General features: G+C 38.2%; 2 protein-coding genes across 3 annotated transcripts; both read right to left on the minus strand.

The window, feature by feature from the left end:
- Positions 1-1812: 1812 nt before the first annotated feature.
- LOC143413351 (uncharacterized) lies at positions 1813-3690 on the minus strand. 2 transcript variants are annotated; one of them, XM_076876209.1, is made up of 5 exons: positions 3618-3690; positions 3505-3523; positions 3054-3314; positions 2720-2745; positions 1813-2369 (listed from the first exon to the last, which is right to left on the minus strand). In XM_076876209.1, exons 1-4 carry the CDS (start codon positions 3669-3671, stop codon positions 2738-2740), a joined length of 342 nt encoding a protein of 113 aa, XP_076732324.1. In that variant the 5' UTR covers positions 3672-3690; the 3' UTR covers positions 1813-2369; positions 2720-2737. The 2 variants fall into 2 exon arrangements, with proteins under 2 accessions (XP_076732324.1, XP_076732322.1); XM_076876207.1 differs by having other exon boundaries at positions 1813-2372.
- Positions 3691-4988: 1298 nt separating this feature from the next.
- On the minus strand, positions 4989-13827 carry LOC101464350 (fibronectin type III domain-containing protein 7-like). The gene is made up of 13 exons (XM_004562090.4): positions 13815-13827; positions 13426-13674; positions 11731-11991; positions 10565-10825; positions 9833-10096; positions 9078-9332; positions 8736-8993; positions 8330-8584; positions 7787-8041; positions 6781-7041; positions 6546-6575; positions 6361-6410; positions 4989-5631 (listed from the first exon to the last, which is right to left on the minus strand). The coding sequence occupies exons 2-12, from the start codon at positions 13529-13531 to the stop codon at positions 6379-6381; spliced, it is 2238 nt and encodes a 745-aa protein (XP_004562147.3). The 5' UTR covers positions 13532-13674; positions 13815-13827; the 3' UTR covers positions 4989-5631; positions 6361-6378.
- Between the last annotated feature and the right edge of the window lie 143 nt (positions 13828-13970).

The raw sequence follows: 13970 nt of genomic DNA on the forward strand, positions 1-13970 counted from the left end.
AACAATATAGAAGAGAGAGGCATACTTTTCCACACCCAAAATGTAGTTCTTTCTGATGTGGAAGTTAGATGAAAAGTTGTTGTAATCATTGACACCACTTTTACTTTACTAACAGAATAAACTCAAATGTTAAGTACATCCATACGCGAAAATAAAAGAAGTTCCTAAATAGGTTCTGGGATGCTTTTTAAGAAGGTTGCCACGTGGCAGGATTTGTTTCTAGAAAGACTTTGGTTGCAGTTGAGCAGAATTGAAAGTGAAGATGGTCTTTAGCAACAGTTGCCAAGTTTTAGCTTTATACTGACAAAGGGTTGGAAAACTGCCACGGTGGCTCGTGTAACAACTGCTTCCATACATCGTGGAAAACTGCTTGTTAAATTCACAAAGAGCAGTAAATGTCAAAGCCACAGAAGCAGCACAGGTCAGCTGAGCAACGCCTATAAACGGAGAAGAATCTACAGGAGCTCACAAATGTAATGATTACTTGAATGATTCCTGAGTAATTTCCTGTTTGCAGCCCTGCACTGGAACTCAGGGTTCCCCTGACTACTAAATGTCTCTTTAACCTCATGAGACATAATCTGATGAAATGTTATACTGTGACAAAATATGGTTTCACGGTCATCATCACGGCATGAAGTTAGCCTAGGTTGAGAAAGCCTCAACAGGTTTGAGGACACACAGAAAAAAATTTCCCTTCATGTTTTGAGTGCTTTGAGAAATGAATGTTAATGTGGTGGGTTTTTTTATTATGTGCGTGCTTCTTGCAAGGAAATTATACATCTCAATTTGGTGTTTGTTACACAAGCTGCGAAGATCTAGATGTCTCGACAAAATGCCTTTTGCCAGAGTCATGGCTCATGTTTTACTATTCAATGCCAACTATTCCCTACAGAGAGTTACAGTTTCCTTACTGATAACCAGCACTGTTCACAGTACGCTGAACATAATACCAGAGCCATTTGTGATTTCAAAGACTTCAGCCAAGTGAAACTTGCACTATGAAAAAGTCCATGGCAACCAATGTTTCTGGGAGGAGCGCCGTGCAAAGCTGCAGAGGTGCAGCTCCCATATGGAAAAGATATATATAAATCTTATAAAGTTTGTATCTGTCTTGTGTGAAACTTGTATGAAAAGCATAAAGGGTGAAAACAGATATAAGATCCCTTGAATAATTATATAATGAAACTTGTATGTTTTGGATACTTACTAAAAAAAAATATGAAAGTAATGAGAAAGTGGCCACTTTCATGAGTAAATCATATAAGTTTTTACTATTTCTTTTCCATATGGGCTGTCTCATGTAAAGGCACGTTGTAGGGTGTTTAATTAATCTGAGCTCTCTTCTCTGTGTGTTCTTCTGCGATACTGGTGATTAAAAATATGTGAACACCATAATATTGAACTGCAGCAATGAATTTCTTCTAACTCACTGTAATTGTGGGTTTAACATCAAATATAGCTTCCCTCATTGTTAAAGTCAGTCTGCATACTGATGACGTTCAGCTTTACATTTCAGGTAATTGCATCTCTGCTGGAAACAAAAATCTTTAACAGAAATAAGAGATGTTCTAATAATGAGTAATTTTCCAATCATTGGTATTTGGTAGAAAGAAGGAATGATGTGTATTAACAAATGAGAGGTAATCATTTTGGCTTCCAGTTTGAGTGAATATGGTACTGAGTAAAGGTGTTTTGCATTGATAACCAACAGCATGAATATCAGTTTTGTTAAAGAACTTTAATTCAGTTTTATTAGAACTAGATTCACTATTGACATGGAATAAATAGAATACAACATGTTGTCACTGAGAAGATATTTCTTGCATAATTATTACCATAGAATTACACAAGAACTAATTATTTACTCTCAAATGCAAATTGATGCTGGAAACCACCTATCTGCAGTAGGCTCATTTTTACACACATGCTGCACAAAATTAAAATTTAATTCTCATAATCATAAATAGCACAAAGAGAATTTAAAGCAAACAGGCAGATCAGGAAAAGATTCACAGAGCGGTGTCTTCATTAGCACTTCATCACCAACATGCCTCCTGCCTGGGTTTAAACTTTAAAAAAGAGAAGAGGTCTCTCCCATGTTCACAAGCAGCTGCTACAGCAGGTAGCTACACCTGTGTGGTTACGCAGATTTTTCCACCACATGCCCTTTCTGATATATTTTGAGCAGAACACACAGAAAGAACTGCTGTTACACTTGTTTTTTCATTCAACACATGAAAATCATTTAACAAAACCATTTCTCATTTTCTTGCTCCATGACTGATTCCTGGTTGACATTTGTTCCTTTAGGAGCACGACTTTCTTCCTGTGGTGTATTAGCGTATGATGAATATGTTGTGTAATATCTTCTGTGGAAGCAAAACATCAAGACACATCAACATTGTATTCAGTTTGCGGTATTTTTATTTTTTTTTGTTTCTTTATTGTAAGTCACTCATGTGCACATATAGGTACACATGTCAGTGTGGCCAACACAGAATTACAAACTGTGTTTCATCGTTGTGCAAAGAAAAATGACAAAACAAAACATAGCAGAAATTTGCAGATACTAGCTAAAATCATTTGCCATATTTTTAAAACTTACATTTAAAAAAGCACAAAGGAATTACAGAGTCTCTATCTTCACCAAATGGGTTTTTTTTTTTCTGTTTATTCAAGCACAAAGCTACATGTCAGATATAATACATTCACTTACCATGTGCTTTTCTTTTCTTTAAATCACTGCGGAGGAGAAGAGTGAAGTGATTTAGAAAATAATACCATAATGCTATTAAAGTGTGATTTTAATAATTTCCCTTAAGGGTGCTAAGTAGTGTTGATCTGTATTAAGTCTGTGCATAATAGCACCGTTCTAGCATAAAGGGACAACTGGCTTTTCTTTTATGAGGTATTCTTTTATGAATAGCTTTTTGGTCACTGAAGTTATTTATCAGCTCATTGTGGATGTATTTGATGTGTTTATAAATACTGCAGTTTTACGTGAATTTATGCATGTGGGCACTGACCCCTGATAAAAATGTTGAACTTACCTGTGGAAGCCAGGGTTGAATTCACACACGCCACACTGAAGAAGACAAAAGCTTTGACAGTCACATTATACTCAGTTCCTGGTTTTAGACCATAGACGTTCCTTTCAGTCTGGTGTCCGAATATGGGCGCTGTAATCGGTGCAGACTGCGGAGAGTTTTTCTCTCGAAGCTCCAAAATATAACTGGTCGCTCCAGCGTGCTTTTCCCATTTTACTAGAATTGATGATGCATTTGAGGCACTTGCTGACAAGATTTTGCACCCTGGAATAAATGGAAGCACATGCAGTAAGCTTTGTTATTAAAGGTTGTACAGGAGCAAATAATGCAGCTATACACAAAAAAAAGTTTGTTATTATTTGAATCCATCTGTAGTGCTTTTTTTTTCACAATCATGCCTTTGTATTTAAAAAATGGATAGATTATTTAAATGACATTTTTTTCATTTTCTTACCTTCTGCACCTTCATGTGTCTGCAAATAAAAACAATAGAACATTATTTTTCTTTGGTTATTGATAAATATTGATCATTTGATAAATTTCAACAAGTTTAAAAGTTGTATTTACCTGAGTTAGAGTTATCAAAGCTAAAGAAAAGCCTATGGCTCCCAACAACCCCATCTTTAACAATGAGAGCGGGATTAAAATTAGTTTACTATATAAGGGAGTCAAATACAAAACGTTTGCTGGATTCTTTTAAGCTTTGGTTCACTCAACCTGAGAACCAATCAGTATTCCCTAAATGGGGGCAGGCTGCCCCTCCAGCAGCCCCAGGCAACCAGAGATGCCCTGAATCAACAAAAAGAGGGATGGAGGGAAGTTTTCTCTGTTTTCAATGTAAAACGTGGCAGCAGTTTTTCAGCAGGAATAATGTCTGGTGTTTGGGAACTATTTGTGTAATTTGAGACTTTGAAAACTTTTTTCAATGCATTATATAAAGCCAGTGTATCTTTCCCGGTATTACTGAGCTTGACCTAATAAAAAACCTCAAGGTTTGACATTTGAAACAGGTGGCAACTGGCAGAGCTGAAAAATGAAGCCAATGTGGGAGTGACACAAACTCTAGTTGTCTAGTTGAGGCTGGTTGCAAAAAAGGAAAGACCACAAACTCCTACATCACAAGGACATTCTGATTAATGTCTTTTATACTCTGAAGTTAAAAAACAATCCCTATATTTACAGCTACTGTATGTTATGTATGATTGTCCATTTATGTTTGACTCTCTGGAGATAGGGGAGTGTGAAAACCAAAAGATGTTACAGGCCAAATTTCTGATTTTAGAGACCTCTGTTTATGGGAGAGCTGGAGGCAGTGGCACAGAGCTCTGGGACCTCTTCATAAATTGCTTTCTCTGCAACTTGGTTATCCGATTTTCTGGTTCACTTACAGTGTCAGAACTTTATAAATGTATTGATAAATATATCTATAACTTGTAACATTTTAGTCCAGTCTAACATATTACCTGCATGTAAGTCCAGACTTCAAACATGTCACCCAACGTGATCAGATTTGATTAAATTTCAAATGTAACACAAAGATGAAGATGATGCTGTTTGCCTTACCAAATATAACATTCTCATCAGAGAGCCAAGTGTTCACTGATGTGTAATCAGTTTGAAGAAAATACAGTTGATCTTGAAGAAGGGAAAGTTTCAGAAACAACAAAACAACTTCTAACAGAATTAACCCTTTAAAGCCAAATGCATCGTTGATACATGAGGTTATGAGTGTTTGAGACTTCTACATCATCAGTTTAATGTATTGAAATTCACTTAAACAAGCTTTCTTGCCCATTCTCATGCTTGGTTTGAATGTCAGCAGGACATGCTGAATATAGTAACTGCTGCCATGTGACTGTTAAACAGATCTAACTAACAAAGCATTATCAGCATCCTGATTTACAGATCACATATCTACATCCAAAACAAAACACTATATGATGATGATGCTGGGAGTTCTTTATTACCAGGAATTTCCATCACTTTGAGACAATGACACGTACTGAAAGCAGTTCATTACATTCTAACAATATAAAACAGAGAACTGTTGTTTTAAAAGGGAAAAAAATCGTGTATTTAAAGATGAATATATCAGTTCGTGTTCCTTGATTGTCAGGAGGACAATGAGCTACACATTTATTGTGCTTCAGTCATCTCTATGACAAATTTCTTGAACTGAAGAAGAAAAATCCATCATATGTAGTTTGAATTAGCTATTCAAGCATGGTAAATGTTTTACTATCAACTATCAATTGCAATTTTTAACAGTTTAAAAAAAAAAATCTTTTTCCTATTAAATCCAGTAATTTGTGGTTAAAATTAATTTAGAATTTCCCCAATTTAACATAACTTTAGTTACTTTAACTTTAATGTGTGATTTTCACAGATCACAGATTTGAATCTTAAATGTTGGAGCAGACTGTGGGTTTGCTTTCCTATGCCACATAAAAATCATCAAACATTATACCAACATGTTTCATGGCTAAACATTTGTGGTTGTTTCTCTATATATTTATGAGGCTGGGATCATTCCGGTGAGGATGGGGGTGATGGATGAGGAAGAGGAGGATGAACATGTTTTCTGTCGAGGAAAAAGATCAAAACCCATGAAAACTGAATACTGACCTGCAATATTTGTGCTCATTGGTTTAATGTGCTCAAATCTGATGACAACAATGTCAAGTGTCGCTGTGTTTTTTGTAGCCAGAAGATAGACATTAATATACACAAGACGGTAGAGACAAAAGATGGTCAATTATTTTAACTGTCATTAAAAATGTTATCATAGATTCAAGACATAGACCGTTCCACAGTTTAGCACCATAAAAACAGAAAGTGAACTCTGATACTTGTATGTGGCATTTATGGTACGTTTTTTTTTTAAAAAGGAGTGGTGCTGACAAAGTTTCAGATGGAAGACTTTTGAATCTTATCTTAATAATTTTCATCTTTTTATATTTCATACCTTTTGTGTAGTTTTTTTTCTGCATGATACATGTGTAAAATTACAGAAAAGGTTCTGGGAACTCAAACATAACATCAAAACATCAAACTTAATTCAGAGAAAATGTCCTTTTTTATTTTTTATTTTTACCCATATGTTGATCTATAACAGTTAGACTTTAGTGTAGTATAAATGTCTGTGGGTATCAGGGATCTTTATCACCAGGAAAAGCTAAAAATTCCTCCTTCAAATTTTCCAAAGCTGTCCAGTGCACCAGATTGAAGTCTTTACTGATTCGAGCCCTCGGGCTATATTTTTGACACCACTGCTATAGCTTATATGCGCTCTCTTTAGCCAGCTGCTTACCATTTGTTGCTAAACATGCTAGTCCACGCTTCTCTTCCCTCTGTAAATAACTGATGGAGAAGAGATTGAAGCATATTTAGAAAAAAAATGCATGCATTTTTTTTTTTTTTTTACAATCTAATGCAATCCAAAATAACATTTTTTGAATCCAAATTCAAAAAAATCTAGAAAGATGGCAAACTTACCTGTGCCAATGTTGTCTCCTAAACAGGTGACTAAAAGAGCAGAAACAGAAAAGTCTAAATCTGAGGTACTTTTTTTTCTAATCACAGTTACTGATTCATGTTTATATAAAACTTTACCCTGACGAAACATGGAAGTAATGAGAAAAATGTGTGAAAGCGATCGCTATAATAATATAATCAATGGAAAATAAAATACACACAAAGTCTAATTTTATACAATTTCGCTTTGAATTACCCGAGTACAGTCTCTCCGGGCAGAATTGGACTTTGCTGCCCTCTTGTGTGAGTGGAGCGACCACTACATGATAGACGTCCCCGCACTGGACGCTGCCGAAGTCACAGCTGTTGTCTCCAGGAGCTGCGGTGCAGTTGTAGTTGCTGTTGCTCCCCACCATCTCTGCGATGGAGCTGTGGTTGCTCCCAGTGCTGCGCCAGTAAACCCGCAGAGAGTTACTGGACGTGCTGTATAATTTGACACCAGACTGACAGCAGGGACCTGCGACAAAGACATGTTAATGAAGTGATGCATGTCTTCTGACTAGAATACTACTTTGCAATTAAAGGCTGAAGAAAAACAGATTACTATGACTGTAACAGCTTTGGTTTTGCTCTTTTATCGGTAGGCATCTCTTCTGTTTGTATACACTTATCTTGATACTTTTAAAAAATTTCCACAATTCCTCGTAAGTTTTTACTTCAATACATAAAATAAAGGCCTTTAAGTCATAAATTAGTTTTTTTACGTGACTTACTACGCTCCTTTGCACCTCCATATTTTTAGTCTTATACTCTGTTTTAGTAATTTTGCATGATTCACATGATCCTCAGTTCATCCTCTCTCTAAAAGAGTTGTTTTAACTTTTCTCCTTTGATGGCAACCCTCTTTTTAAGCCAGCCGTCTTTGGATTGGCTGTCCTTGGTAAACAGAAGGTTTGATCAGCAGGTGGCTGGGGGTTGTGACCAAAGCCATTAGAGGAGTCTGATGCCTTATCCTTTGGGTCATTGCATGATATGCACGTAAATTGCCATGATTATTTGAAACTATGTACATATTTCAAACGAGTAACCAAAGTAAAACCACAATAGATGTGTGCATGTTTTAATAAACTTGTCAGAGCTCTCTGACAGATCATTTTAGCCTTTAAATTTGTCCACACCTCTTCTGTTTTATGTTTTCTTTTATCTTTCACTGACCACTCTTTGTTACTTATTGTCACGGTTTATTAGAAGACATCACTCACTTGATGAGAAACCCTGATAGGTGCAGTTGGACCTGCGTCCGTTATGGCTGATTGCCTCCATGGTGACAGTGTAGTTGGTGCTGCAGGTGATGCATCCCATGAGGCAGTGGGAGTCCTGGGTATGGCAGCGGGCATGACCGCGTGATGATGTCAGAGTGGCGATGAACAAGCGTGCCCCTTTGGCGTGAGACCACGACACGTTGGTGATTGCCTGGGTCACCTGATCCACCGTCAGATTCACTGGGCAACACGGTTCTGCGATAGAAGATGAGGTGTGGGAAATAGTTATAACATATCAATTAATGTACAGTTCAGTATATTTTTATATTGCAGCTAGGCAAAAGTGTCTAAATATAATTCTTGTAAACTAGAAAAATTGATGTAAAGATGGGCAAAGTGTTTAATTGAACATAAACTCTTTTAGGTCCCGTATAATTACCTGGAATAAAGTCACATATGAAGTTATGCAAAGTTGTAAAGTTAAGCAAGAAAGGTCAGGAAGCAGCACTGACCGTTCGTGAGCGACAGCATTCGACTGCTCACCTGTTTCTAGAAACTCAGAGTAGCTGGGTAAACTCGGACCAGCTGTGCTGGTTGCTTCGACGCTTACTTCATAGGTGGAGCCACAGGAAAGGTCAGTGATGTCACAGCTGCTTTTATTGGTGCTACAGATGTGTTTGTCATCATCTCCATTTGCGCTTACAGTGTAATTAGCAGCCCTGTTATTTGCTGTCCAGCTGACTGTGACGCAGGAGGAGTTCTTTGGATTGAGCATCACATTGTTTGGCATGCAGGGAGCTTCGAGAATGGAGAGAAGGCTGAGTTAATGGTGTCCACGTTGTTTAAGGACCCCTCAAAATTATGAGGAGACATCTTTTTTTTAGATATTGTGGACTTTTTCTCCTTGGATATGTTTTTATACCCTTATTTATATACACAAGTTTTCTACCTGTGTCTTTGGTGTGAGCTTTACAAGCAAGGTTGCAACCGCTCACATCATTGCAGGGAATCACCACCACACTGTAGGCAGTGTCACAGCTGAGGCCAGAGAGGACGCACACCGGTGCGGTGTCATTACAGAGGATGACCTCTGAACTGTGTGCAGCCCGGGTCTCGTACAGCACTGCCCCCCGTGAGGGCATCCATCTGATGTCCAGAGTGTCAGTGCTCACCGCTGACACTGACACATCCTCTGGGCAACACACCACTAAAAGAAGTTTATGAATGATCAGAGAGTGAAGAAAATGCATCTCATCGTGACTAAAAAGTATAATTTTCTGCTGCTACTTACAAGTGGTGTAGTTGAGAACTTGTCCTTGAGGACTGCTGCCAGCGTGGTTGAAGGCCAGCACAGACAGGAGGTATGTTTGCCCACACGGGCAGTGAAAGGTACAGTTGTTGCTGGTGGTGTTGCAGGTTTCCACACTGCTGCCAGCTGTCTCGATAAGGGCCATGTAGCTGTCAGCATGAGCCACGGTTTTCCACGTTAGAGTGCAGTTGCCTTCTGAAGACTCCACTAGTGCCAAAGACTCAGGTGGGCAGGGGACTGCAGCACAAGACGGCAGGGAATTTAGTCACAGTCACACACTCATAGAGTCAGGTAGGGGTTCGGTGTAGAACACAAAAAACTTGTGTGTCATATTTTATAGCATGTTTTGCATTGTAGTTATTAAAAGTTTGAAGATTTTTAATGAATAAATTGTTTTCTTTAAGATATATAAACAGTGTGATATAAAAAAAATGTTGAAATTGTTTTATCTGCTTATGAGTTTTAAAATGTTGTGGTTTTAAAGGGTCAGAGTTCAGTATTGCTACCATTGGTCCATAGTTACCCTTAGTGGTCATTAATTTTACAGGATACATTCAACTTTTGTAATGTGGAATTAAATTTGGGTGTTTTTCATGTCATATGGAATATAAATCTTAATTTAAATCAATGCATTAGAAACAATACAAGTTTCTGCATTCGGCTTCATACCCGGAAGGTAATTCCAGTATTTTTAAAAAACATTATGTGGATGACACATTCATATCTCTTCTACTCACAGGTGATGAAGACTGCAGGGCTAGATGGATAGCTGGGCCCAGCCTCATTTGAGGCAGTGACTTGGATGGTGTGTACCTCTCCACACCCCACTACTGAGAGGGTGCAGGAGCTGGATGTGGTCTTACACATTAAGTTTAGGTCACTCATCACATTGTACTCAATGGGTCCATAGACCTCCTGGTCTGGCTCCCAAGACACCAACAGTCCAGCCACACTGCCATTCATCACCACAGACACATTGACAGACGCTGGGGTCCGAGGTCCTGTTAGATGACAAAAAATAAAAACAAAACCAGCGAAGGACTAAACTGGAGTAGACACGGGAACCAGTGTGATATAACTGCATTTGGTTATTTTTGAATGCATGCTTTTATTTGTTGTAATTAAGTGGAAAATTTTGCTTTTTTACTTCATTATATTTTTCAAATGTCTACTAAAACAGGAAGTTTTCAAGGTTCTAAGTTTAGAAAGCAAGTATTTCATACTTGTTGTGCTCCTATATTTTAAGCAGCATGTTCATTAACCCTTATGGATAATTTGCCACAGTAAGACTCCTCAGAATTATAATACTGTGTGTGTTTTGGTGGCTTTACTGCTTTGCAGCATTGACCCTAGATCATGGTTAAGCATTCTTCATGCTGTCCAGGGCTCTTACTGAATAACACTCTGTATGCTAGAGTAAACACAAAGTGTACAGTCACAAACAGACAACTGTCTCAGTGCCTGCTTACGTGTAGCCTGTTTAATGTTCGAGCTGTCTCCCTTTCGACCTTCAAGATCCCAAGCAAAACAAGTTATGACGTAGAGTGAGCCAGCATCCAAGCCGGAGAAGGTCAAACTGGTGTTGGAGGTGTTGTACACGCCCATGCTTATGTTTGAATCAAGCTTGCATATGGACACGGTGTATTGGACGGCATGAGCAACTGGATCCCAGGATAGAACGATGCTGCTGTTGCTCGTAGAGGAGGACGCAAGCTGAGGAGGAGCCAAAACTGTGAAAGACAAGATTAGACTGTTTTATATGTAGTAACTGGTGTGGGGGATGAATACTGTAGCACATTACTGAAAGTCCAAAAGTTTAATCCAAGACTATGTGAAGGAAGTCAGTGTAACGTCAACTTAATAGTGGGTGCAACATTTAGAGCTCTTGCCAGTTGTTACATATTCAGACTGTGCGCTTATGTTATTTTCTTTGATCATTTTAGGTGAAGCAGAGCTTCAGAGTTTGATTGTGTTCACGTTCAAGAATCAGTTTGAAAGTTGCTTAGTATTAAAGCGTGAAAGGTTCAAGTAATTGTATGTTATCGATGAAAACTGTACTAATACTAATATATTAAGCAAGTAATCAGTATTATTAATAGATAAACTCTGTATTACTTTGGTAATAGTCACATAACTTTGTCTTCATTTCTGTTTCAAGTTAATCAAGTTTGCATAAATGAAAAAGTTTAGAGGACATTTCTCTGAATTATTAAAAAATGATTGTCACAAAGTGACTGGATTAGTTGAACAGGTGCAATCTTAAGAAATTTTTAAACAAGACCTGTTGACTGGTGCAAGATCAGTAAACTCATTGCACCGCTGAGAGGCTACAGCTGCAAGTTCATGTTTCATGTTCGTGAGAATCGAATGTTGCCCCCCGTAAAGATGAGATTAGAGCTGGTAACCCTTTACTCAGGAAGAGTTCAGCTCTTTATGTTTGACATAGAGGGGTCAGGTATGGTTACCACCGATGCCAGAGAGGCCCGTAGGGTTGAAGATGAGTGTGTATACTGTACCTTTCACTTGTACAATTGAATATAGTGGTTGTGCTGTTTAGACAATAAAACAGATCAAGTGACCTCTGCAGGGCATGGGGTGTGAGACCCATTTCACACGAGTAATTTGAAAATCCCACCTGTCTTTCCAGTTACAGGAATTGAGGGCTGGCTGCGGCCTGCGGTGTTCACAGCCATGATGCTGAGCGAGTACTCAGTGTACGGCACAAGGGACTCAATCTCAGCTGGAGAGGAGGATGCTGCAACCTCTCTGAAGAAGCCATTGCTGTTCTCCACACGTATGATGTAATGAGACACCCCGTTTCTCAAGTTAAACTCCACTGTCAAGGTTGTGCTATCCAGTGACTTCACTGTCAGAATGGGCTCCATCATATCAGGGGCTGAAAGAGGCACAAACAATTCACAACAGGGATGGTATCAAGTCCACTCTTAAGTTAATTTTTACTGTATGTGTCTGCGTGCTGAACTTTAGATTTAAGTGGTTTAATTAAGAATCAGAATCAGAAAGGGTTTTATTGCCAAATATTGAGCAGGTTTACAACATTAGGAAATTGCTGTGGTGCTTCAGTGTAAACATACTGTCATAAATTACGCTTAAATAGACATGAAAAAAATAAAAATAAGAATAAGAATTAAAAGTGCTACGTAGAAAGATATATACATGAGTGCAGGTGGTGATCAGTGCCAAAGTGGTTTTTTAATTAAAAAAGCAACCAAAACTACCCCATACTTTATCGTCTGTGAATCTCCCCTGGTACATTTACTGAACATAACTATAAATCACATGTTTATTACTAGTGATGTCTCAAGTGATACTAGTGATGCTAGCCTGAAAAATGGCAGTAATACTAGCAGTAAAACTGCCAACAGATCTAGATAGCTATATTTGCATTGCAAAATTACTTATTTTTATGGTTCCGGCATAGCTTTTTGCCGTACATAATTTTATTTAGATCAGTGATCAGTGTGCCTAAACATGGCAGCTTTACAAACATTCTAACACAGAGGTGGGCAATCTCAGTCCACGAGGGCCGGTGTGCCTGCAGGTTTTAGATGTGTCCTCGAACCAACACAGCTGATTTAAATGGCTAAATTAGCTCCTCAACATGTGCTGAAGTTCTCCAGAGGCCTGGTAACGAACTAATCATGTGATTCGGGTGTGTTGACCCAAGGTGAGATCTAAAACCTGCAGGGACACCGGCCCTCGTGGACTGAGATTGCCCACCCCTGTTCTAACCCATTGAGCTTCACAGGCTATTCTTTGAAATTTACTACTCAAATAACATTAATTGGGAAACTGTAAGTTCAAAATTAACAACATTGAACTCTATGGAGAACGGACACTTAAAGACACTGTGTAATAAAAGTCTAATAATAGGTATTACCAGTCGAGCAGGAAGTTTGAAAAACTTAAGAAACACTGGAAAGTTTACTTCCTAAATGACATCCTTTTCATAATGAATCAGTTCTATTTTTTCCATTCAAATTATAAGCTACAATCTTAACACTCTTATGCGATGCAACAGAAATGAAGCTTGCTACAAATACTGTAGGATTTCATTGTGGTATACATTGGGTTCATCAGCTGCTGTAGCGTGTTCTCCAAACTTTAAAAAGGTACTGGTTGCATTTCTATGCAACAGCTACACAGCCTGGACCCTCTAGAAATGAACAACTTATTAGGACAAAGTCATGTTCAATAAAATTAATTTAAAAACGTTTTGTTTTAGAAATAAATAGTGAAGGACAACACAAGACTGTATACTTCATATCTTAAACAGCATGAGCATGGACTGAAGTGCATGAAGTCTCACCTGTTGATGATTCAACTGATGCAGTGCTGAGTTTTTGGGAACCACTCATTGCTTCAACTACGAAGTTATACATGACGTTTGGAGGCAGCGAGGTAACAGAGCCCATCACTGTGTTTGGACCAAATGATGCAAAAGCGACAAGTTCGCTCTGTGATTTTACAGTGATCTGGTATGAAGTGGCTCCAGAGTACCTGGTCCATCTGAGAGTCACAGTCTTTGATGTTGCAGAGAACACAGACACTTTAAAATCTAATGAAGGTAGAGCAAAAATCATTATAAGACACATCTGGCACCCTGAGAAAAAGATTCTTTCAGACAAGTCAAGTTTTTTTTCTTGTTCTGTGATAAACCGCCAACAGTTGAATATAGTAAAAGACAACATACAGTACCTGATTGGGCTGCAGCCTGCAAATTAAGATAAAATATATGTATTAAGTGTTCTGATCAATTTCCTATAACAGTTATCTCCTCACTATTTATTACAATACCTGTGAGCACATGCCCAGTAATACAAAAATCTCCAGCCACTTCATAGCACCAGTTTT

This window comes from Maylandia zebra, linkage group LG17 (assembly GCF_041146795.1).
Source record: "Maylandia zebra isolate NMK-2024a linkage group LG17, Mzebra_GT3a, whole genome shotgun sequence".
NCBI lineage: Eukaryota > Metazoa > Chordata > Actinopteri > Cichliformes > Cichlidae > Maylandia > Maylandia zebra.

What these genes read in the sequence shown, in the direction of transcription:
- LOC143413351 (XM_076876209.1), bottom strand. Translation starts at nt 3,671, where the DNA reads ATGGGGTTGTTGGGAGCCATAGGCTTTTCTTTAGCTTTGATAACTCTA.
- LOC101464350 (XM_004562090.4), bottom strand. Translation starts at nt 13,531, where the DNA reads ATGGGCTCTGTTACCTCGCTGCCTCCAAACGTCATGTATAACTTCGTA. An exon ending in ATCAGTTGAATCATCAACAG is followed by an intron (nt 11,992 to 13,425) that starts GTGAGACTTCAT and finishes TGCCTCTTTCAG; the next exon opens with CCCCTGATATGATGGAGCCC. An exon ending in AGTTCTCAACTACACCACTT is followed by an intron (nt 8,994 to 9,077) that starts GTAAGTAGCAGC and finishes AACTTCTTTTAG; the next exon opens with TGGTGTGTTGCCCAGAGGAT.